Source organism: Gopherus flavomarginatus, chromosome 7 (assembly GCF_025201925.1).
Source record: "Gopherus flavomarginatus isolate rGopFla2 chromosome 7, rGopFla2.mat.asm, whole genome shotgun sequence".
Classification (NCBI taxonomy): Eukaryota; Metazoa; Chordata; order Testudines; family Testudinidae; genus Gopherus; species Gopherus flavomarginatus.
Window position 1 is genome coordinate 74,082,150 of NC_066623.1, and position 23,717 is coordinate 74,105,866.

At 40.8% G+C, this 23,717-nt stretch overlaps 1 protein-coding gene across 4 annotated transcripts in view; it reads right to left on the minus strand.

Moving 5' to 3' along the window:
• The window catches only part of STXBP3 (syntaxin binding protein 3), an 83,634-nt gene that overhangs the window by 19,649 nt on the left and 40,268 nt on the right, over nucleotides 1-23,717 (minus strand). For 3 of the 4 annotated variants that reach the window (XM_050963459.1, XM_050963457.1, XM_050963460.1), the window contains exons 2-7: nucleotides 19,478-19,527; nucleotides 17,478-17,559; nucleotides 10,206-10,282; nucleotides 9,580-9,658; nucleotides 4,475-4,575; nucleotides 1,182-1,336 (exon numbers count right to left, since the gene is read on the minus strand). In XM_050963459.1, coding sequence (XP_050819416.1) covers nucleotides 1,182-1,336; nucleotides 4,475-4,575; nucleotides 9,580-9,658; nucleotides 10,206-10,282; nucleotides 17,478-17,559; nucleotides 19,478-19,527 — 544 coding nt within the window. Of the gene's footprint in view, nucleotides 1-1,181; nucleotides 1,337-4,474; nucleotides 4,576-9,579; nucleotides 9,659-10,205; nucleotides 10,283-17,477; nucleotides 17,560-19,477; nucleotides 19,528-23,717 lie in introns of those variants that run through there. The other variant, XM_050963461.1, reaches the window with a different exon arrangement.

Consider the following 23,717-nt stretch of genomic DNA (forward strand, 5'->3'; position numbering starts at 1 on the left):
GCTTTCAAGCTTACACAGAGCTCTTCTTCAGGTCTAAGCAGCTAAAAGACAGTTTTTGCTTAACTATTTTACCAGAAAATGAAATACTATTTAAATAAATGGCACCATTCCAGCTGGTCTGGGCTTGTACTGTAATTATCTCTGAGCAGAACCACTAATATTAAAAACAACCAAAATAGATTTAAAATTACTAGTGAGATGGACATCCATAAAAAGCTCAAATTCAATGCTACAGCTCAGAATATCTACTCACTACACCGCACTGGGCACAATGAAAAGAATGAAAACTAAAGGGACAACGTGAATTAATTTTTTTAATTGAGTTTCTGTATAGTACACTTTAAAAGTGCTTTATTTTTAAACTTTCAAATTTTAATTTTATAAGATTTTTTTTCTGCTTATTTTTTTAAATCATCTTTTCAGTTAAAGAGACTGGGCAGCTTGAAACAGAGAGAGGCAGGCCTGAGCACATTTATTTCCCACCCCAACAGCAGCTGTCTAAATCCTTCCCCATGACTCGCAAAGGGCTCTGGGAGAATGGAAGTTGGGAACTTTCTTGGACCCCCAAGGATCAATTGCTTCCTGTTCTCTGGAGGGGTTCAGAAAGGGGAGGGGACTCTCGACTCTGCTCCGATTGCTCCTTAGCGCCCCCCCCCAGATCTCAGACCTTAGCTGTTTCCCCTCTCCTCTGGCTCCTGTTGCTTCCCAAATCCATGCAGGGATCCCAGAAAAAGGAGACATTCTCCCAGGCTCAAATTTAGTAACAGAAGTTCTGTTGCTAGGTTACTGGTAAAACACTCATGCAGAACCTGGGGAACAGGATGCATGCAAATCCTCCCCTCCCCCTGCTATCCCCCCGCCCAAAATAGTAGTATATGAAAATGACATCACACTAGCAAATGAGACAGTAAGTGCAAGTGACTAGCAACAAAAGCACCAAGACTGACTATACACAAAAAGAGTTGTCAAATGCTCAAGATAAGCAAAAACAGTCGGCACCACACTTACTCTATACGTGGACTCATATCAACAAATATCATAATTATAGTTAAGGATGAAATATTATGTCTTCATTAAAAGCATATCAGAAGACCGAACACTGCTGTTTCTAAACAGCACTGCAAGTAGGAAGTCATAACACTGAAAACCCAACATATTTTTAACACTATATTCTGCACTACCTTTTATATCTTACTCCTGGGTTTTCCTCTAAAGTTGCACATAATGTAACAATTTGTTCAGCCATTGCTTCCATGATGGCATCTTTACCATTTGCCTTTTCCACAGTTGGACTGTAACAGCAGAAGAATGCATCTGGGACATCGAGAGTAAATACCTAAGTAAAGCATAGACACGAAAGAGCTTAGCATTGTACATTTCTTTAGAAATAAGAACATCTGGTGTAAGAACAGTCACAGGGGTGGGGACCTTATTTTGTAACAAAAAAGGCATTCACAAGGAAAAATATATATTTAAGCTAACATTGCCTAATGATACCATTTTATTTTGATCTGAATCCCCATCTTTCTTTTTCGCTGTCCTCTTGAGCTCATCTTCGTTTCTTGTTCACACTCTCCTTTCCTCTATTACTCTCTATTTTCTCTTCTCCCTTACAGACATTACTCTACATTTCAACCGGCTCACTACCTGTACAGATGGAGGAACCTGAGGCAGTCAGAACTAAATACCATCCAATATCCGGCATGGAGCAATACAATACAATGCAATGCCAAAGTGATTATAAAAGGGACACAGTTAAGCCTCCTTAGGCCCACAATTTGACATAAATTTAAGAAGTTATAGTCGGGGTGTGTCATAAACAGATAGCTAAGGGTTAATGTCTCTTTCACCTGGAAAGGGGTAACAAACAACATCTGACCAGAGGACCAATCAGGAAACAAGACTTTTTCAAATCTGGGCAGAGGGAAGTTTTGGGTGTGAGTTCTTTTTTCTTTGTCTTGGTTCGGTGACCCTCTCGGCTCTGAGAGCGATCTTTCTATCTCCAGGCTTTCTAATCTTCTGTTTCCAAGTTGTAAGTACAAGGATAGTAAGACAATAGGTTTATATTGTTTTTTTGTATTTACATGTGTGTAGTTGCTGGAATGTGTTAAATTGTATTCTTTTTGGATAAGGCTGTTTATTCATTGTTTCCTTTAAGCAATTGATCCTGTATATTGTCACCTTGATACAGAGACCATTTTATGTCCTTTTTCTTTCTTTTTTATATAAATCTTTCTTTTTAAGACCTGTTTGAGTGTTTTTCACTGGTTAAGGCTAAGAAACGAAGGGAGGGGGAAAATCTCTGTGTGTTAGATTTACTAAGCCTGACTTTGCATACCCTCTGGGTGAGGGGGGAGAGAGATTTGATCTCTTGGTACTTGTGTTTCAAGGACTTGAAGCAGGGAGGGTGGAATCCCTTTGTTTAGATTCACGGAGCTTGAATCTGTATCTCTCTCCAGGAACCCAGGGAGCGAACACCTGGAGGGGAAGAGGGAGAAGGGAAGTGGGTTATTTCCCTTTGTGGTGAGACTCAGGGCATCTGAGTCTTGGGGGTTCCCCAGGGAAGGTTTTGGGGGGGGACCAGAGGGTATCAGGCCCTAAAATTCCTGATTGGTGGCAGCGCTATCAGATCTAAGCTGGTAATTAAACTTTGGAGGTTTCATGCTAGCTTCTCATGTTCTGAACTTTAAGGTTCAGATCTGAGTAGGACAGTTATGACAGAGTGGGGAAGGGGAGAGAGAAAATATATACATATACTTGTAAAACTTCAGCAAAAGATTTCACTTGTTTCTGATCCTTAAAAACCACTCTCTGGCTGCTCCTCAGTTAAGCAAGTTGCTGCCAGAGATTCACACAATCCTTGTATCAACAGGCTCTCTTGACAACTTAAAATTACCTCTGTAGCTATGTAGCCAAATTCCAAATAGGAATTCCCTCTGCAGATAAAGGTGCAAAATGCTTGCTTATTTCCTTCTTGCAGAACATGGCCATTCAAACCTGCCCCAGGAGGAAGTCTGACTCTACCCAGTTCTATCACCATGCAAACTTGGCTTAGGAGAATGTCATAAGGAGACGATGCATCTGAAGAAGTGGGGTTTTTAACCCACAAAAGAACTTATGCCCAAGTAAATTTGCTAGTCTAAGGTGCCACCGGACTCCTCGCTGTTTTTGTGGACACAGACTAACATAGCTACCCCTCTGATACTTGTCATCAGGAGATTCTTATCTACCAGCCAAGCAAGCAAAAAGGCCCTTTATTGCATGTTTGATTCACAAAGACCTCAAGGGTTCCCTGATCCTAAGGCATAAAAAAAGCTAAAAAGGAAGGGGAGTATGGATTCTGCTTACTTTTTATAAAACCAATTATCAATTTATCAGTTTCAGATAGAGGTTCTCTGGAGGACCAGGATAGTGAAATCCCACAATACCACAAACACTTTCACAGCTCTCAGTTGACTTTGGGTGCAGATGTTTCATCAAAACTAAAAAACTTTTTTTGGTAAAAGCAGTTTAATAAAAACAACCTTTGACAAACACTTGTGATAAAAGCCCATTGTGCAAGTCAACACTAGGAAGAAGATTCTCATTCCATTACTACAACCTCATAACTCACCCAATAAAAAAAGTGGTCCTTCAGTCAGGAAGCTCCCTTAACAGAAAACAATAGGAGGCAAGAGCCTCTCCTACACTCATGTACCAGTTGGGGTACAAGAGTTTGTGACCCTAGCAGTGTGGCACATAACAGAGAAAGGGAAGGTACACCGAAAACAGGGAAAAGTAATGTGAGAAGAACAATCAGACATTTCTATAACTTCCTACAGTGGAACAAGGGTTCTTGGCCTTGTGGGCTTCCCTATCTTGGCCAGTATCGATGTAATATTTCATCTCGTTTTTCTTTGATATGAAGTGCATGAGTGACAAATCTGCTATTAGACAGTTTTCAGCCTCTTTCATTGGTGGTTTTCACTCTAGCTGGTGATTATCCTCACCATGTCTTCATATTACTATTCTTAAACATATCATGTCTTCTTTGCTTTCAGAATCTTGCTGAATTCCCATCTCTCAACGAGTAGTTGATTCTGGGGTCCTAACTAATCCTATCTACTTACATGTCAGGGTAACAATTGCAAGACAGAGAGTAGTGCAGTTTGACATTGCTTAAAAACAAGCCAGACCTCATTTGCTGCACTGAATGACAAAAGCTTTGCATGTCAACTGAACCCAGTCATGCAATGAAGACAGTTGAAAATAAATCTTTGATAGCAATAACAATTTGTTTTCATCTTGCAAATACATTGGAAGCAAGCCAAAATGGTGGTAAGCTTTGTGTACCATTTGTCACAACATCGGAAAAAAATAGTTAAAATAAAAGCCAGCTACATTTCCAGGACTTTATAGTAGATAAATCAACACTTAGAACTATAAAATGCACTATAATTTCTGGAGTTATGCTAATATAAAGACTAAAGCTTACCTGAGATTCATATGGAAAGAAAGAAACATTTATTTCTTTGCACCTTCTTATAGCCCTTGAGCAGGAGGACTTCATTTTATTAAAGAGACTGTCAGGGCAAACTGGGGAAAGAGATTAAAGGTTATGAAGCCATTTTGTATTTCTTTCAGTTAATTCATTCACATTTAAAATTTGCAACACAAAAACCTCATTTATTTATTAATCCTGTTCTTTAAAAGTCAGATTTGTTTCAGAGAATTACCATATTAGTCTGTGGTTCCAGCATGTGATCAGACAGGAACTCTCCCAACTAGAAAATTCTGAACTTTTAGAAAGAAGAAACATGCCCATGGCTTACAGAATTCCATCATCAGGTCCTTTCAAAAAAGAGAGGCTGAAACAAGAGTCAATCACTATTAATGGATACAAATATTATAGAACCCTCCCAAAGGGAAAGAAAAGTGGTATTAATCCACTGGGTTTCGGATCAGAGAAGAGTTACAGGTACTTCTCTTTCCAGTGGATTCCAACTTTTGGACACCGAAGCCTGAGAAAGATTTCTAACAAATTTAAGAGAGATACTGGAACAAACAATGAGAAGAAAAAGTAATGTACCACGTCCTGAATAGTGAAAAACAAGAGGGTTATGTGTATGTTTTCTCTCCTCTTTCATGTGAATAGCAAGGTACCTCCTAAATATTACAAAAAGGAGATTGAGAGCCATCTCCTACACCCTCAAAATGGGCAATTCACATCCCCAAACAAAATATGAAGGAGAGACAAGAGTTTGGTTGCACCTATTTTAGAAATATATTCTGTAACAAAGGTTAAACTTGGATTCTTGTCTAGAAGCTGAATTTAAGCAATGATTGGTAAATATGCGCAGATAAGACCATATGGATTCTTAGCAAATTCCTTGAACAGACGTAGATTGAGAGAGAGCCAAAATGGGTCTCTCTCAAATGAGATACATGGACAAACCTTTAAATTGCAGGTCTGTCAACATCTAACAGGGATATATACAATCAGACAGCTATTCAGACATGGTTCTCTTGGAACATCAGAACCTACTGTAGGAGTGTTGCATGACAAAAACTGAAGTGGATTTTAAGGGTTCTAGAGCCTATTTTAACTAAAAGCCTACAGACAAGAGACCGCCAGGCCTTGAAGGTTGTTCAGTTTCCTGGCGGCAGCAACTTGTAAAGATCTTCCATTTAAAAAAAAAAAAAAAAATAGCTCAACTACAAAGCAGCTCTATATGGAAGAAATGTTGATTGTAAGGAAGCCAGTTTTGTAGCACCAAAGGATAAGCAAAGTCACCAACAAATAAATGTCTTCCCATATGAATGCCTGGTCTAGGTTCACTAGACACCCAGAATCTTCTCAAAAAAAAAAAAAAAATAAAAAGGTTCTTGCTACATTTGAAAAGGGAGATTAGAACTCATTGACTTTTAATGCTCATCAGTAAATGCCTGAACCCAGTCTTAGTTGTATCAGCTTTTCCTTCTCCCTGGTTCCCTTGATGGAGTAAGAGAAAGAGGACTGTACAACAAACCTAATGAAACCAAGGATAGCATTGGTTGTTAGGGCTGTCAGATTCACTTCCCTTTCCTCCCCACAGAGATTCTTTTCATCATTCAACAGGCCTCAAGCTTGATAAACCTCCATAGGAAGGCTGATAAACATTTACACCTGCAAGTACATGTTCCAGAGGCAGCTGCTCTCATTGACCGTGTCACTAAACATATCACCAAACCAGATGTCTGTCTGTGTCCAAGCCCTATCAGAGATGGTGTTCAGATGTGAGTTTCTTCTGGAGGAGAGACTAAGCAACGAGGCAGAAGTTTTCTTCCATAAACTTCACAAACTAATGCAAGTGAAGAAGATGTGCTGTAAGGCCTCTGATTGGACCTGTACTGAAGTGAGCACCAAAGCAAACTCCTAAAGCCCAGCACAGGAGCTAAATTCTGTTCTTTACTTTTACTAAAGCCTTTGAGGTTTTCTGGGTGAGCCAACTACAAGTCTTATTCAAGATCAGAAGGGGTTTAAAGGCACTGGTAAGGCCTGATGGCTCAGGGGGATATCTGAGAACAGTACATAGGCACATCCACCATGTTGCACTGAGTTATCTTCTGAAGCAGCTGCTATATCTACCTTCCTCTTTCTTGCAAGTGAAGTGGCAACTAAGGGAACAGCATAGCACCACAGTGCACTGATGAACCATGTGCTAACCACTGAACATAGCCAAATCTTGGTAAATCCCCAGAAAGTGAACTGAAGTGATGGAACCTTAAGACTACTAAGAACATGGTGCGTCAATGAAGAACTTCTATAACAAGAGGGGCTATTAAGTACTCCAAACATACTTAAAAAGGCCCTGCTGTTTGTTGGCATATCTAGATATTATACCAAGAAGCTAGGGCCAAAGCCTCAAATATGTCAAGAACGCAGATGACTAGCATGGAGCAGCACTGAAAGGAACAGGGAATGAAGCCCCAATAATTGTTGCTGCTGGTTTGGCAACTCTTCTGAGATAGAGCAGTTTGCCCATGAAGCAATACAAAGATATGCTTTAGACAACAGACTGACAAGGAATGAAAAAAAAAAAAAAAAAAATCAGTAAAGGACACTGGGGAAATATATACTGAAGCTAAAAAGTGCTGCTATAAAGTTGGAACCTTCACTACAAAATGCTGGCTGGTCCCAAGGAACTCTGTCAACTACAGTCAGAAAGGAGCAGACCTTGGAATTCTGGGGCTACCACGAAACACACATATGAAGGGTATGGAATGCCCTCTGGGGAACATTTCACCCAATAATATGCTGGAAAACACAAGGCTACAGTGGAAATTTACCGTAATAGGTATCTCAGAGGAAAGTTTCTGTACTGTTCTCATTTTTTTAATTTTTAACAGTTTAAGGTGTTTTAAGCTCTACCCCAGGGGTCGGCAACCTTTCAGAAGTACTGTGCCAAGTCTTCACTTATTCACTTTAACTTAAGGGTTTGCGTGCTGGTAATACATTTTAACTTTTTTAGAAGGTCTCTCTCTAAGTCTGTATTATATAACTAAACTATTGCTGTACGTAAACAAGGTTTTCAAAATGTTTAAGAAGCTCAATTTAAAATTAAAATGCTGATCTCACGCTGCCGACCCACTCAGCCCACTGCTGGACTGAGGTTCCGTTACCTAGTTCAGCAATGGGCTGAGCGGGGCCTACAAGACCCCGGTTGGCAAGGGGCCGGCAGCCAGAACCCCAGATCGGGGGTGCAGGTGGGAATGTGGGGGGTGTGTGTGCAGAAGCTCCTGTTTGGTGCTCAGAGTGGGGGTGGGGATGTGGGGGAGGTGTAACAGTCAGGGCATGGGGCTGCAGAAGTCAGAATGGGGGCTGAAGGTGTGTGAGGGTGTGCAGGAGTCAGGGTGTAGGATGGCTAGGTATGTATGTGTGGGGCTGCAGAAGTCAGAGCAGGGGGTGTAGAGGTCAGGGCAGAGGGCTGTGTGTGTGTGTGTGTGTGTGTGTGTGTGTGTGCACGCCATGAATGGCTCACAGCAGGGGGCTGGAGGGGATGCGCCTGATTCTACCCCTTTCCTCAGGGCCCCATCCGTCCCCACCTCTTCTTTGCCTCCTCCCGGAGCAGCAAGCGCGCTGCAGCTCCACTCCTCCTCCCCCTCACAAGGGCGATCAGCTGATTGGCGCAGGGAAGGAGAGGAGGTGGCGGTGCAGGAAGGCAGCACGCTGGGGTAAGAAGTGGGGGAGGGGGCAGATTGGCTGCTGGCAGGACCAAGCTTCTGCCTCTTGTCCCTGCAGAAGAGAGCGGTGGGCGGGGGGGGCTGAGTGGGGCCGGGACCCCAGCAGGTAGCAGCATGTCAAAAAAAAATTGGCTCGCGTGCCGCAAGTTGCCGACCCCTGCTCTACCACAACAGCATAATAAAAAAAACACACACAAAAGACAGAACAGTGACACCACAAATCATAAGTCAAACAGCAGAATGTAGTTGTGTGGTGGGGGGAAGGGTAGTCTAGTAGTGGATCTGCATTTGTTTAAGATATAGACAGGTGTCTTATAATCTGGCCTGAGTAAGGGGAAGTGTGTAGCTGCAGAGCTCCAAGGAGTAGACCAGGGACCAAACTGATGCAGCCAAAATTCAGTGTCTGCTTCCCGTGGGGGAATTAAGTTAAACTTGAATATAAGGACATAAGAATGTCCATACTGGGTCTGCCACATGCTTCAGAGGGAACGAACAGAACAGGGCAATTAGCAAGTGATCCATCCCTGTCATCGAGTCCCAGCTTCTGGCAGTCAGAGGTTAGGGACACCCAGAGTATGGGTGTCCTTTTCCTAGCACAGCTTATTTCCCTCTCCACACTGTGTCAGCTGTGCTGACTGATAATGGAGGGGGTGCAGCCTTAGTTCCCACACGTGCACAGATTGAGAGAGTACCTATGTTCTTCCCTTTGTGTGCAATTTATGATGCAAGAAGACTATGCAGAGGAATTAAGAGGGCACCTTACACTTCCTTACTCCCCTACAAGCATGTGGAGGCCAGCTCAAAACTGAGTTTAGTGAGTAAGTGAACTATAATCAAACTTCAAACCACTGTCCTTGCAGCACAGCAAACTGTCATCCTAAGAGTCATTTTTTGGTGTTATTTATACACAGGATTATATGTTTGTGTACCTCATAATTTTGCTCAAAAGCTTCTTCCTTTACATTCTATAGCACACCAATAGAGTTAGCATGTTATAAAAATAAAACCAAAACATGTAACATTGAAAACGAAAGCATAAAATGCAAATGTCATTTATTCTGGGAAAGAAGAAGGCACAGTGCCACACTGGACAGAAACTCTAATTCCACATCCTGTGGCTTTCCATTTCTGGCTACAATGCCTTACAGCATAATTAACAGGCAAAGACAGAATTATGGGTTGTTGTTGTTTTAAAACAACTCAATTTAAATTCTCAACTCTGGTAAACAAGATGAGTCTCAGAACTCCCCTCACATCTTAGTGTAGTAGTTAATATTTAAAATATGCACCAAGTTAGAATATGTTAGTACCAAGATAAGACTGACAACCACTTTTAAACATTCATCATTATCAAACTCAACAAAAAAAATTACTTACAGTCAGTGAAGTAGACATAAGCTGCTTTGTACTTGCTGGATGATTTACTTACAAAGTCATTTATAAGACCATCTATAGACTTAAGATAAAAATGCTAAATTGTAATTTACTATAAAGAAAATAACTGTCATTCGTGTCTATTTTGCCTGCCCTTAGAACAAACTTTTCTTGGGCTATAATTTTGAAAAGTTCATGTTTTTATTGATCAGTATGAAATCAGAAATACTGTAGTCAGTCACATGGGAATGTAAACACTGAACTATAATATTTATATATGTCCAGCCCAAGGATGACAAAACAATGAAAGAAGATCAGTAATATTTTCACCTATAGAAGTTGTACAAAAGATTGCTTTGAGGAAGTAAAGAAAACAGAGAGGAGAAGGAAAATCTTATGCTATATTGTAATAGATTGAAAATGATTTAATAATTGGAGATTCAGTCTCTTCTGAACATTTCTGTTAGTACCAGTAGAGCCAACTCTTTTCTACAGCCATTATTTTGAATAGCAGCCTTGCAATAGCTCACTATGTAATGTTACGATGGTTTAGTGCTTCAAGCTTTCTGTACTACCAAAAAAAAAAAAAAAAGAAACTAAGTAAAAGTTTTTCCCTTAAAAATACTAACCTTCTTGGTCGGAGTGATGAAATAGATTGCCTTCATGTGAGGGACAGGCTCACGGTTTTTATAAACATTCTCCACAGCTAAAAATATATAAAAATTTACTCATTTCAAAATGCAATACTCAATATAACTTTCTTAATTACGTTTGGAAAACTACATTGAACACCAAGGTTTTTAAACAAAAAAAGAAAACTAAACATTGTATCTTCTAATAATGCTCCATTTGACCAGTGATTGTATTTTACATTAGTATTTCCATAAGCTAAAATGGGTGTAAAACTCATTCTATGGAGAGAGCTGAATTACACTTTTAATTGACCAAGTAAGGTCGTGGGTGGGGCCTAAAAAAAAAAATCAGGGGCCGGATGCTACCTTCTCTAGAAAGAATCCTCATTTTTCACATTGGAGGTTAGCACAAAGACAGAGTAGAAGAGAGTTAAGTACTAACTAAACCTCTAGGTCCCAATCTTGCAAGTTGTTCTACACAGATAGACCTCTGCCCTTACGTAGAGGCCCAGTAAAATCAATGGATCTCCATATGTGGGGCCAACATGCAAACAGCAGCTTACAGGATCACAACCTTGGCAAAATTATGTTTATATTCAGCATCAGAAGGGAAAAAAAAGCAACACAGAAGACCTTTAAGACTCTAGCCTTTTCTGTCCTTTGGCCATTTCTTGTGCAATTAACTTACTGGACATGCAACTGCATGCACAAGTTGGTTATTTTTCAAAAACCCAACTACTTCATGTAACACGTCCTTCCAACAGCTTCTCTGTTTAGCTTACTCATTACACTACAGATATTACATACAGAGGATTTCCTGAGATAGGGCTGCAATGCACGGGTGGGAAAAAGCGGGAAAACTTGCCCTGCTTCCAATCAGGCCACAGCTTTTGTAAATTAACAGAGAACTTCTGTTTCCAGAACTGTCAGTCTGGCACTTTAAGCAGCACCTCACTTACTTAGTGGTTAAGAAAAAGTTATACTCATTTGTTCTGAAAAATTTTCAGATGGAAACGGCAAAGCAATTTACTATGAGTAAAATACACTTGAGAAGTGAATTACAGTTGAGATTTGAGCTTACTGCTTTTTCTGAAGTGGCATGTGATATATTGGACATATGGAAAGCCAGTATCAGAGTAAATAATCAGTCTTAAAGCAAGACAAATTTAATATCAATGTTTAAATTTACACACTAAGGGTCCAATCATACAATCTCTTCCTTACTTTAAGTAGCTCCATGGATACTCATGCGAGCAAGAATTGTGAAGTTACCATCCTAAATACTGTCTCACCATAAAATACTGATTTAAAAAAAAAAATCTATTAGAGAAAACTGAAAACTGCTTTCATAGATTTGAATATATTCACTACCAATTTCAAAATGTTACTTTTCACCATGATGATTTAGGCATCAGGCATCACAGAAATGCTAACTTTAAATACACTTCAAATCAGTTTTATAGCAAGAAGTACTACTTACTTTTTGAACTTTAAGACAGCTGAGCCAAGAAAAATGTAAGTGTTCCCTTTAATAAATGGTTTTTATAGGCTATAAGGTTTATGATTGCAGTTTCATCTTCTCAAGAATATAGGTAAATCTAGTCTCAAATATATCATATAGGAATTACATTATCAAATGAAATCTCATCAGATATTCTGCTTCTGACAGAGGCCGATACCAAATGCTTAAGAGGAAGGTGCAAGAAACTCCACAGTGTACAAATATTGAACTGCTCATCAGGGTACTTTCCCCTTAAACACTTGCAGAAAGCGACTGCCTGAAGAATGAGGAGTTATAGCCTTCATTTTTTATTCTAGCTAATGTAACCAAGAATATTTTCATTATCCATTTTTAATTTTTTTATTCTGGAAAGCTCCTGGAATCTGACAATGTGAAAATGAGTTCCTGTGATAAATGAAGGGGGGTGGGGTAGCTACCTTGTATGGATGCCCAGCTAGCTAGTAGCTATAAAATACCTCTTAGTAGCTGTTCTCTAACTGCTTTACCTGTAAAGGGTTAAAAAGTCTCACTGTTGCACAGATAAAAGGAAGTGAGTGGACACCTGGCCAAAAGAGCCAATGGGAAGGCTAGAACATTTTAAAATTGAACAGAGACTCCCTTTTGTCTGTCTGTCTGTTCTCGGGGAGAGGCAGACAGGGAGCAGTTACGCTGTGAAAAGTTTGGGCCAGGTATGAAAAAAATCATCAGTATCATACCCAGAAACTATTCATCTAAAACCCCAGATATGTAAGTAGATCAGGAAATGTCTAGGAAGACGTGATTAGGTTTATCCCTTTTATTTCTTTGTCTTGTGGATTCCTCTGTGCTAACCCCAGGTGCTTTTGTTTTGCTTGTAACCTTTAAGCTAGACCTCAAGAGAGCTATTCCTGACACATAATTCTTGTAGTTTTTTTTAAATTTAGCAGAAGACTAAGTTCCCAGATGTACTTTCTTTTTTTATTAATAAAATTTACTTTTTTTTTTTTTTATTACACAAAGATAATTGGATTTGTGCATCTTAAGAGGTTTGTGCACATGTTGTTTAATTAGCTGGTGGCAACAGCTGATTTCCTCTCCCCCTTTTCTCAGCTCTTCCTGGGGGAGGAGGGATGAAAGGGCTTGAGGGTACCCCACAGGAAGGAATTCCCAAGCCTGCCTTCCTGGGTTCCCAAAGCGGTTTTGCACTTGAGTGGTGGCAGCATCTATCAAACTAAGGTCAGAGAAAAGCTGTAACCTTGGGAATTTAATACAAGCCTAAAGTGGCAAGTATTAATTTTTAGAGGCTTTGTGGGCCCCCAACTTCTGCACTCAAAGTGCTAGAATGGGGAAATCAGTCTTGACAGTTCCAGAGGTTAATTCTGAAATGCATAGAAGGATTTCCTTTTAGGACTTTCAAATGCTACCTTTTAGTTTCATTGTATGTCCCCTTGTTCTCTATCATTCATTATTTTATTCACAGCTATCATGTCCCCTCTTCTCTCCACTCTAAACGTACAGTTCTTAGTCTTTCCATCTTTCCTTGGAGACTGCACCTTGATGTAGAGTGAAGGCTTGTGTTCCAGTGACCCTGACAGCTATGCTCGCAGTAGTTTAAAACTACTGATAGGGCCAGGCAAATTGGACAGGTCAAAGGATAGGGATAAGACTAAAAGCAGCCTACTGGTCCTCCAGGAGGGTGGTTGAGCAATGGAACAATCACCCCCCATCTTTGTACAAAAGTTATAGAACTACAAAGTATTTGAGTACAGTAGAACCTCAGAGTTACAAAAATCTCAGGAATGAAAGTTGTTCCATAACTGAAATTTTTGTAACTCTGAACAAAACATTATGGCTGTTCTTTCAAAACTTTACAACTGAATATTAATTTAATACAGCTTTGAAACTTTACTATCCAGAAGAAAAACGTTGCTTTTAGCCACCTTAATTTAAATGAAACAAAACACAGAGTTTATATATTATAATATTTTTTAAAAAAGGAAACACTTTTTAAGTAGTTTACATTTAACACAGTAATATCCTTGCTGGGGTGTTTTGGGGGGTTGCTGCTGTCTGGTTGCATATTTCTGGTTCCAAATGAGGTGTGTAGTTGACCAGTCAGTTCATAACTCTGGTGTTCGTAACTCTGAGGTTCTTCTCTAGTGGCACAATGGACAGGGATGGCAGAGCCTTTTCCATGACTTAAACAATGGATTCAGATTCAGTCTTTTCCATAGGAAAGTTTTTTCATGCCTTCAGCAATTTTGGTTTCCCTTCTCTGGACCTCTCCTATTTCTGTTTTCTTGAGACTGGATACAGGATGAGGGCATTCCATTGATTTATATGTGATGAAAACACTGAGAATGCTATATCCTGTTCTTCATATAGTCTAACCCTTTGTTTTTCTTGGTCCAAAACTCTACATTAAAACACGTATTTTCACTGAGCTAACAACTGAAAAGACATTCTCAAGAAGTTAGTCTTGTGTCTGACCACATACTTGATTTGCTGCTTCCCTGAAAGTACAGGGGATCATCTAAATCACTTATATAGCATGAAAAATACTGAAGAACACTTTGCCCAAAAGCAAAGTCTCCAAGAGAAGAAAAGTTATCTATCAGCCAATTGTAAAGTTCTTTCAAGCAAGTCTTTCTAAACTGGACCTTCAAATTTGATCAAAAATACCAGATTTTAAGGAGAGCAGACAGGGAAAAGGCACATCTCTCAACTGACAGCATAAAGTTTCAAGAGTAAATAGCCAGTCAGCTATGGCAGACACGTTTCTGGATTTTATAAATATTATACCTGCCTACATGCCACTTTGCAGCACCAGTTCTGCAAGGTTCTTTCAAGAGAGCAGCATTAAATGCAGTTTTTCACCCTTGCAATTAAACCATGGAATATTAAACAAGAAATGAAAAACAGTTTCATGACCTCTCTCATTTATAATAGTAATAATCCTACAGTGCATATATTTATTAGTAAGGCTGCTAGTCTACCCGGAAGTCACGGATTCCGTGATTTTCTGTGACCGTTGTGACTTCTGCAGCCGCTGGTGCTGGCTCAGGGCAGCAGTTTGGGTGTGTGGGAGGGGGCTGACGTTGGGGTGGCATGCTTACCATGGTGTGTAGGGGGGGAGGGCTTCCAAGCTTCCACAGCCCTGCAGCGCCTAAGCAGCAAAGGGGCTGGGGAGGGGCGAGTATTGTGCCATATGCTACTTGCACCCACAGACCCAAACCCTGCAGCTCCCATTGGCCAGGAACTGGGGCCAATGGGAACTGCAGCAGCCAGCACTTGTGGCAGGAGCATCGTGCTGAGCACCTTGACCCATCGGCTGCCTTGGAGCTTCAGGGACGCATTGCTGAGTAGGGAGCCTCTGCCAGCCCCACCAACACTACCCCCTGTGGAGCTCCAGGCCCTGCACCAGCAGGATCCTGGGCCATGCTGCCCAGCCCCTCCCCCAACACCTGCAGCACCCTTGTCCCCCCACACCTGAGAACACCCACGGCCACTCCCACACGTTTTAGTCACGGCTATTTTTAGTAAACGTCATGGACAGGTCACAAAAAACAAAAAAAAAAAAAAAACACAAACACCCACCACAAACAAGAAAAACCAAAAACTGAACACGGGATTCCTTGTGACACCTTAGAAACGAACAAATTTATTTGGGCATAAGCATTCGTGAGCTAGAAGCCACTTCATTGGATGCATGGAGTGGAAAATACAGGAGCAGGTATAAATACATGAAAAGATGTGAGTTGCCTTACCAAGTGTGAGGTCAGTCTAACAAGACAATTCAATTGACACTGGGATACCAAGGGAAGAGAAATAACTTTTGAAGTGGGAATGAGAGTGGCCCATTTCAGATAGTTGACAAGAAGAAGGTGTGTGTAACAGTAGGAGGAAATTAGTATTGGGGAAATTAGGTTTAGGTTTTGTAATGACTCAACCACTCCCAGTCTTTATTCAGGCCTAATCTGATGGTGTCCAGTTTGCAAATTAATTCCAGTTCTACAGTTTCATGTTGGAGTTTGTTTTTGAATTTTTTTTGTCAAAGAATTGCCACTTTTAGGTCTGTTACTGAGTGACCAGGAAGACTGAAGTGTTCTCCTACTGGTTTTTGAATGTTATGATTCCTGATGTCAGATTTGTGTCCATTTATTCTTTTGCATAGAGACTATCCAGTTTGGCCAACATACATGGCAGAGGGGCTTTGCTGGCACATGATGGCATATCTCACATCGGTAGATGTGCAGATGAACGAGTCCTGATGAGTATCAGAGGAGTAGCCATGTTAGTCTGGATCTGTAAAAGCAGCAAAGAATCCTGTGGCACCTCATAGACTAACAGATGTTTTGGAGCATGAGCTTTCGTGGGTGAATACCCACTTCATCGGATGCATGTAGTGGAAATTTCCAGGGGCAGGTATATATATGCAAGCAAGAAGCAGGCTGGAGATAATGAAGTTTGTTCAATCAGGGAGGATGAGGCCCTCTTCTAGCAGTTGAGGTGTGAACACTAAGGGAGGAGAAACTGGTTCTGTAGTTGGCAAGCCATTCACAGTCTTTGTTTAATCCTGAGCTGATGGTGTCAAATTTGCAGATGAAATGAAGCTCAGCAGTTTCTCTTTGAAGTCTGGTCCTGATGTTTTTTTGCTGCAGGATGGCCACCTTAAGATCTGCTATTGTGTGGCCAGGGAGGTTGAAGTGCTCTCCTACAGGTTTTTGTATATTGCCATTCCTAATATCTGATTTGTGTCCATTTATCCTTTTCCGTAGAGACTGTCCACTCTGGCCAATGTACATAGCAGAGGGGCACTGCTGGCATATGATGGCGTATATTACATTCGTGGACGTGCAGGTGAGTGAACCGGTGATGGTGTGGCAGATCTGGTTAGGTCCTGTGATGGTGTCGCTGGTGTAGATATGTGGGCAGAGTTGGCATCGAGGTTTGTTGCATGGATTGGTTCCTGAGCTAGAGTTACTATGGTGCAGTGTGCAGTTACTGGTGAGAATATGCTTCAGGTTGGCAGGTTGTCTGTGGGCGAGGACTGGCCTGCCACCCAAGGCCTCTCAAAGTCCCTGATGGTGTGGCTGATGTGGTTAGGTCCTATGATAGTGTCCCTTGAATAGATATGTGGGCAGAGTTGGCACTGGGGTCTGTTAAAGGGTTTGGTTCTTGGGCTGGTGTTTTTGTTTTGTGGTTGCTGGTGAGTATTTACTTCAGGCTGGGGGGTTGTCTGTAAGTGAGGACCGACCTGTCCCCTAAGGTCTGTCAGGATAGAATGTAGATCCCTGATGATGTGCTGGAGAGGTTTTAGTTGGGGGCTGTAGGTGACGGCTAGTGGGGTTCTGTTACTTTCTTCGTTGGGCCTGTCTTGTAGTAGGTGACTTCTGGGTACCCTTCTGGCTCTGTCAATCTGTTTCTTCACTTCAGCAGGTGGGTACTGTAGTTTTAAGAATGCTTGATAGAGATCCTGTAGGTGTTTGTCTCTGTCTGAGGGATCAGAGCAAATGCAGATGTATCTTAGAGCTTGGCTGTAGACAATAGATGATGTGATGTTGTCTGGAGGCATGTAGGCAAGTATAGCAGTCAGTAGGTTTCCGGTACAAAGTGCTGTTTATGTGACTATTGCTTATTAGCGCAGTGAATTTGTTTACTGCTCGTGACCTGTCCATCACTTTTACTAAAAATACTCATGACTGAAAAAGCCTTATTTATTAGCCCAACATTTTCATCTGCCCCAGATTTTAAAAAAAAGGCACCTTTAACAACTATTTTACACTTACCAGTGATGCCTTCTGCCAGTAAATCAGTCATTTTGCCACATGACGACAGTAGTTTAGTGGTAAAGTCGTCTAAAATAATTATCTAAATATAAAAACAAATGAAGCAGCATTTAGGCAAATAATTCAGAATCAGCTACAGTTACTATAAGAAGGTATATTTCATGTTCTTAATTCTCTTTCTTTGATAAGCAGCTGTGAAAACTTGAAAAATTATTTTCTTACCAATTTATTTTCCCCAATTGCTCACTTTATTACTGCAAGGTTGCTATTTTTATTTGAAGGGATTACAAGTAACATGGATTTTGCAAAGCAACATATATATATATAAAAATACACACACACACACACACACACACACAAAATAAGATACAGTAGGCAACTGAGCTACCAATTTGTGCCTAAAATACTCGAACCCAGCAACCTATGGCACACATGCCAAAGGCGGCATGCAAGCAGATTTTCAGTGGCACTCACAGCCCAGGTCCTGGCCACTGGTCCAGGGGGCTCTCCATTTTTATTTAGTTTTAAATGAAGCTTCTTAAACATTTTAAAAATCTTATTTACCTGACATATAACAATAGTTTGGTTATATATTATAGACTTACAGAAAGAAAGACAGACCTTTTAAAAAATGTTAAAATGTATTATTGGCACGCAAAACCCTAAATCAGAGGAGTGCTTCTCCAACTATTGTACTGGTGACCCCTTTCACATAGCAAGCCTCTGAGTACGACTCCCTCCCCTTATAAATATATAAACAAGTGTCTTTAATTTACCACCACTGTAAATGTTGCAGGCAAAGCGGGGTTTGGGATGCAGACTGACAGCTCACAACCCACCATGTAATAACCTCGCGACCCCCTCAGGGGTCTTGACTCCCAGTTTGAGAACCCTGGAATTAGAGTGATTAAATGAAGACTCGGCACACCACTTCTGAAAGGTTGCCGACCCCTGCTCTAACCATTTCTCATCCTAGGTTTTCCATGACAACTGAGATCAGCCTGGCCTGCCTTACTCAACATTCCAAACTCATCTTGCTTGGGTTGAGAACTTTGTGGGTCAGAGAGCTATTTGCAGAATTTGCTACATCAGAAGATCTCCTTGAAGCCTGCAGTGGCTGTCTTCATTGTATTTGGTTTAGTGTAAAACCTTCCTCTTCAGATCAGTTTATCCTAAACTATTTTAAGCTTCTTCTCCAGATACCCCGAGCAAATTTTATTCTACAGATTTTTGTTCATGGCAAGAACAGCTGCATCACCACAACGGGAGTATTTTTATTGTCTGTGTAATAACCCTGATGTTTTTCTGATTTAAAAAAAACACTCAACTTCTAAATAAAATACCATATTGTCTAACCCTGCTCAAAACAGATACTCTGTAAGTCTGCTGTGTATATGTCTACATTGCAATTAAAAAATAGCATCTGGCCTGTGCCAGCTGACTTAGACTCATGGGGCTTGGGTTAAGGAGTTGTTTAATTGTGGTGTAGATGTTCAGGCTCCGTCTGGAGCCCAGGCTCTAGGACCCTGCAAGGTGGGAAGGTCTCAGAGCTCGAGCTGCAGTCCAAGCCCGAACTTCTGCATCGTAATTAAACATCCCCTTACCCTGAGCCCAAGTCAGTTGGCACAGGCCAGCTGCGGGTTTTTAAACTGCAGCATAAGTATACCGTATCAGGCCAACACAGTATTCCCACCACTGGAAATCAGTCAATGGAAAGTTACAGAGAAATGAGTGAGGCTGTTGTGTCTTTCATGAAAAAAGGGTAAGACAAGACCTGGTTTTTAAACTTTTAGAAATTCAACAGAATCACCTTTCAGGTCTTCTTTCTACATCACTAGGAAACCAGAAGACAAATCCATTTGTCCATCTACTGCAGGTCATTTAATGAAAGTGTTGTAAGAAATCTCAGGCAAGCAAAGAAATAGAGTCAGCGTACTTAATGAAACAGATTATTGCTTTTAGTAATTCTAAAGTGTTACAAAAAGCAAAATGAACTTTACCTTCCATTCTTCTTCCTTCCTACAATCATCAAATACTGATAATTTTAGCTCTGTTAAAAAAAACCACACACGTCAGTTTTAAGACATACAAGAAGAAATACGTAACTATTTATTCAGTAACAGTTACATTTATGGAGATAGCAAAATATTACAACTTGTGCTTTTTGACAGGTAAGTCTCCGGAAGTATCATTTTTGCAACCAGTCCTTTGCTCTATTTTACAAAAAGTAGTGCAAAACTTGAAGCTGTAGTTTTCACTTGAACTAATTAGTTTCAAAATTTACAGATCCATATAATCAGTCCAAATGATTATCCTGATCCTGCAAACATTTAGCCACATTCATAACTTTATGTTAGAGAACACTTCCTACTTAATTCAACAAGACTCTTCATGAGCACAATGTTAAGCTAACACTTGGGTAACGTGCAGGATCAGACGTATATATACAAACAAAAATATGCAAAAAACATATTGCACACTTTTAAATGCATAGGTAGGCATTTTTCCTTTATTCTACCATCCCAAGAGTAACCTATGAAGAAAAAAACAAACAAAAACATTGTTTTAGAAAAGAAAAAAGCAAATGCCTGAAAGTATGATTTCTTTTCTATTGTGATCTCTTTGAGGAGCAACTGTCATTTGTTATGTTTGTACTGCGCCTAGATGCAAAGGATATACAGAACAAATATGCCTTGATTTATTAATAACTACTGATTCCTTCTGGCCCTTAAAAATTGGAAAAGCTATCCACCACTTTTTAATCCCAGAATAAGATCCACTGAGGAAGACAAGAAGAAAACGGTTCACATCATGCGAGACACTTTGTCTGACAGTCAAAGTCAGGAATTCTAATTAAAATGATTAAATGAGAATATTGCTACATCCAGGCAAGAATCTCTCAATCTGCATATGCATAAAACCCCTTTCTCCCTTCCAACCTACCTAAAAAGAACTCTTAAGTTACCATGTAAGGGTGACATGCTGCTTTCTTATGCAAAGTGACCCATTACACATTAAGAGTGGATAAAGAAATGGTTGGGGAAGATGCAAGTTAAGCAAATTAGAAATGTTACTGTAAGACAGAAGGTCAAATTGAACAAAACAACTATTAGACCAAGAAATCCAAGCAAAAACGTTCATATCAAGCTATACGTTGTTTTCTTTGCAACTCAAATACACTGTAAATAATCTCTTTCATCCCATATCAGAATCTGCCCATTTGTTTGCCTTGCGAGTCAGATCTACATCCTTCTCTTCATGGAAAATGTCTCTTGTTCTATTGCAAGCCCAACATAATGTACACTGCTCATGTACAAAGAGTGTACAGAGTATGTCTTCTAAATTTAAGATATTAAGGATTTCGTTGTTCTCACTGTAAATAACTGTTGCACTCTAGAAGTAATAGGAATTGTCTGGCACAAGGAAAAAATATCAAAAGATATAAAGCAGGGTATAACTTAGGATATTAAGAGAACTTGCTTAAAAGGGAGGATCCCAGTTGACAGCAGGGGCTAATAATGAAATACAATCCTTGAAACAAATCAAACTTAAAAAACCTCCGATAAGAAAAGGATTGAAGACATTTATTATATATCACCACCATCTACTGCAGGGATCTCAAACTCAAATCATGAGGGCCACATGAGGACTAGTATATTGGCCTGAGGACCACATCACTGACACCTTTTCATATAAAGATACAAAAGCCCCGCTCCCACTTCTGCCCCTGGCCCGCCTCTGACTCCATCTCTTCCGTGAGGCCCTGCCCCTGCCCTGCATCTTCCCACCCCTTCCCCACCCCCATTCCAACCCCTTCCCCAAAGTCCCCATCCCAACTCTGCCCCCTCCCTGCTCCTATTCCAACCCCTTCCTTCCCCAAATCCCCACCCCTGTCCCACCTCTTCTCCGCCTCCTCTCCATAGCGTGCAGCTCCACTGCTACCCTACTCCCTCCTGAAAAGCACTAAGTGCCACCAAACAGCTGCTTGGCAGCAGGAAGAGCCCGGAGGTAGGCAGAGGAGTGGGGACACTGCACACTGGGGGGTGGCAGGTGAGAGGAGCTCGGTGGCTGCAGGAAATAACTTTGCTGGCCCGAGAGCCGCGTGTTTGAGACTCTTGATCTATTGGATACTGATGGAATCAACGAAAACAATCTAAAATCTAAGCACTCACTTGGCATGTGTCCAATAGGAATAAGAGGGCAGCCCTTTCCTATAAGTCCTGAAACTAGGTTATATAAACTGAAGTCATCACATGCTCTTGACAATTGACTGAACCCAACAAGCTGAAGAATCCAAAGCATGACAGACACCTGGACCAACCACGTAGAAAGGACTCTCCCTTATCCCAAAGTTAAGAGAATAAGAAGTATTCAAATAGTATATTACGGAATAGAAGGGGAAATATCTTGCTGAGTCTACACTCTCTAGTGACACCTCAAATAACCATATTTTAACTCCTTTATTCAGCCACACAAATTGGCCGGGGGGGGGGTGGTGGAAGAGAAACTGTTTTAAGCAACTGCTTTCAATATTCTAAATTTGTCCTTTTGAGATCAATCCATTCAAACTGTACTAACTACTCTCTTCAAAGTGCCTTAAAAACCAGTGCCTTCCTGCAAGTGCAATAATTGTGTTAGGCACTATTGCATTGAGAATGGATAAGTAGATGTAATAATAAATCTTAGTAATTTTCATTGTTCTTTGATATAACTGCTGAGCCTCAACTCTAGACTATGATAACTGTTTGCACAACTGTGACGATGGCAATCACTCGTTACTGACTATCATCCTCCTCCACAGGAGTTATGGGTCCTCAGGAAGCTAATAAGGCCAATCCTTGAACCACAAGTTCTCTTACAATGAGAGCAGATGTTTTCAGGCTCAGCAGGAGACGGTTGACCATGACCAGAAGCCAGTCTCTCCTTCCTCCTGTGCCTCTAGTCCTCTTCAGCTTGTCGGAGAGCAAGTTCAAAATTCAGAGGACCATTATGCAGGACTTCACTCCATTTTAAGCGATCCTGGGCAAGTGTCTCCCAAGCGTCAATGTCAATATCACACTTTTTTAGACCGTCCTTAAGCAAGTCCTTATAATGCTTCTGTTGTCATAAGAACGGCCATACTGGGTCATACCAAAGGTCCATCCAACCGTATCCTGTCTCCCGACAGTAGCCAATGCCAGGGCCCCAGACAGAGTGAACCTAACAGGTAATGATCAAGTGATCGCTCTCCTGCTGTCCATCTCCACCCTCTGACAAACGGAGACTAGGGACACCATTCCTTACCCATCCTGGCTAAGAGGCATTAATGGACTTAACCTCCATGAATTTAATCCAGTTCTCTGTTAAACCCTATTATAGTCCTAGCCTTCACAACCTCCTCAGGCAAGGAGCTCCACAGGTTGACTGTGCGCTGTGTGAGGAAGAACTTCCTTTTGTTTGTTTTAAACCTGCTGCCCATTAATTTCATTTAGTGGCCCCAAGTTCTTATATTATGGGAACAAGTAAATAACTTTTCTTTATTCACTTTCTCTAACCCCTCATGATTTTATTTACCTCTATCATATCCCCCGAGTCTCCTCTTTTCCAAGCTGAAAAGTTGTAGCCTCTTTAATCTCTCCTCATATGGGACCCATTCCAAACCCCTAATCATTTTAGTTGCCGTTCTCTGAACCTTTTCTAATGCCAGTATATCTTTTTTGAGATGAGAACCTTTCTGTATGCAGTATTCAAGATGTGGGCGTAAAATGGATTTATATAAGGGCAATAAGATGTTCTTATTCTCTATCCCTTTTTTAAATGATTCATAACATCCTGTTTGCTTTTTTGACTGCCGCTGCACACTACATGGACGTCTTCAGAGAACTATCCAGGGTGAGTCCAAGATCTCTTTCCTGATTAGCTGTAGCTAAATTAGCCCCCCATCACATTGGAAAAAACACCACCAACTATACATACAATGTGCATTATTTTACATTTATCCACATTAAATGTCATTTGCCACTTTGTTGCCCAATCACTTCGTTTTGTGAGATTTTTTGAAGTTCTTCACAATCTGCTTTGGTCTTAACTATCTTGAGCAGTTTAGTATCGTCTGCAAACTTTGCCACCTCACTGTTTACCCCTCTCTCTCTTTTGTCCACCCATGTTATGGTACCCTTCTTTCACCTGAGAGAACAGGATCTATTTTGGGAGGGGATGGTCTGGCATCCAGACAACATGACTAGTCCAGCGGAATTGCCG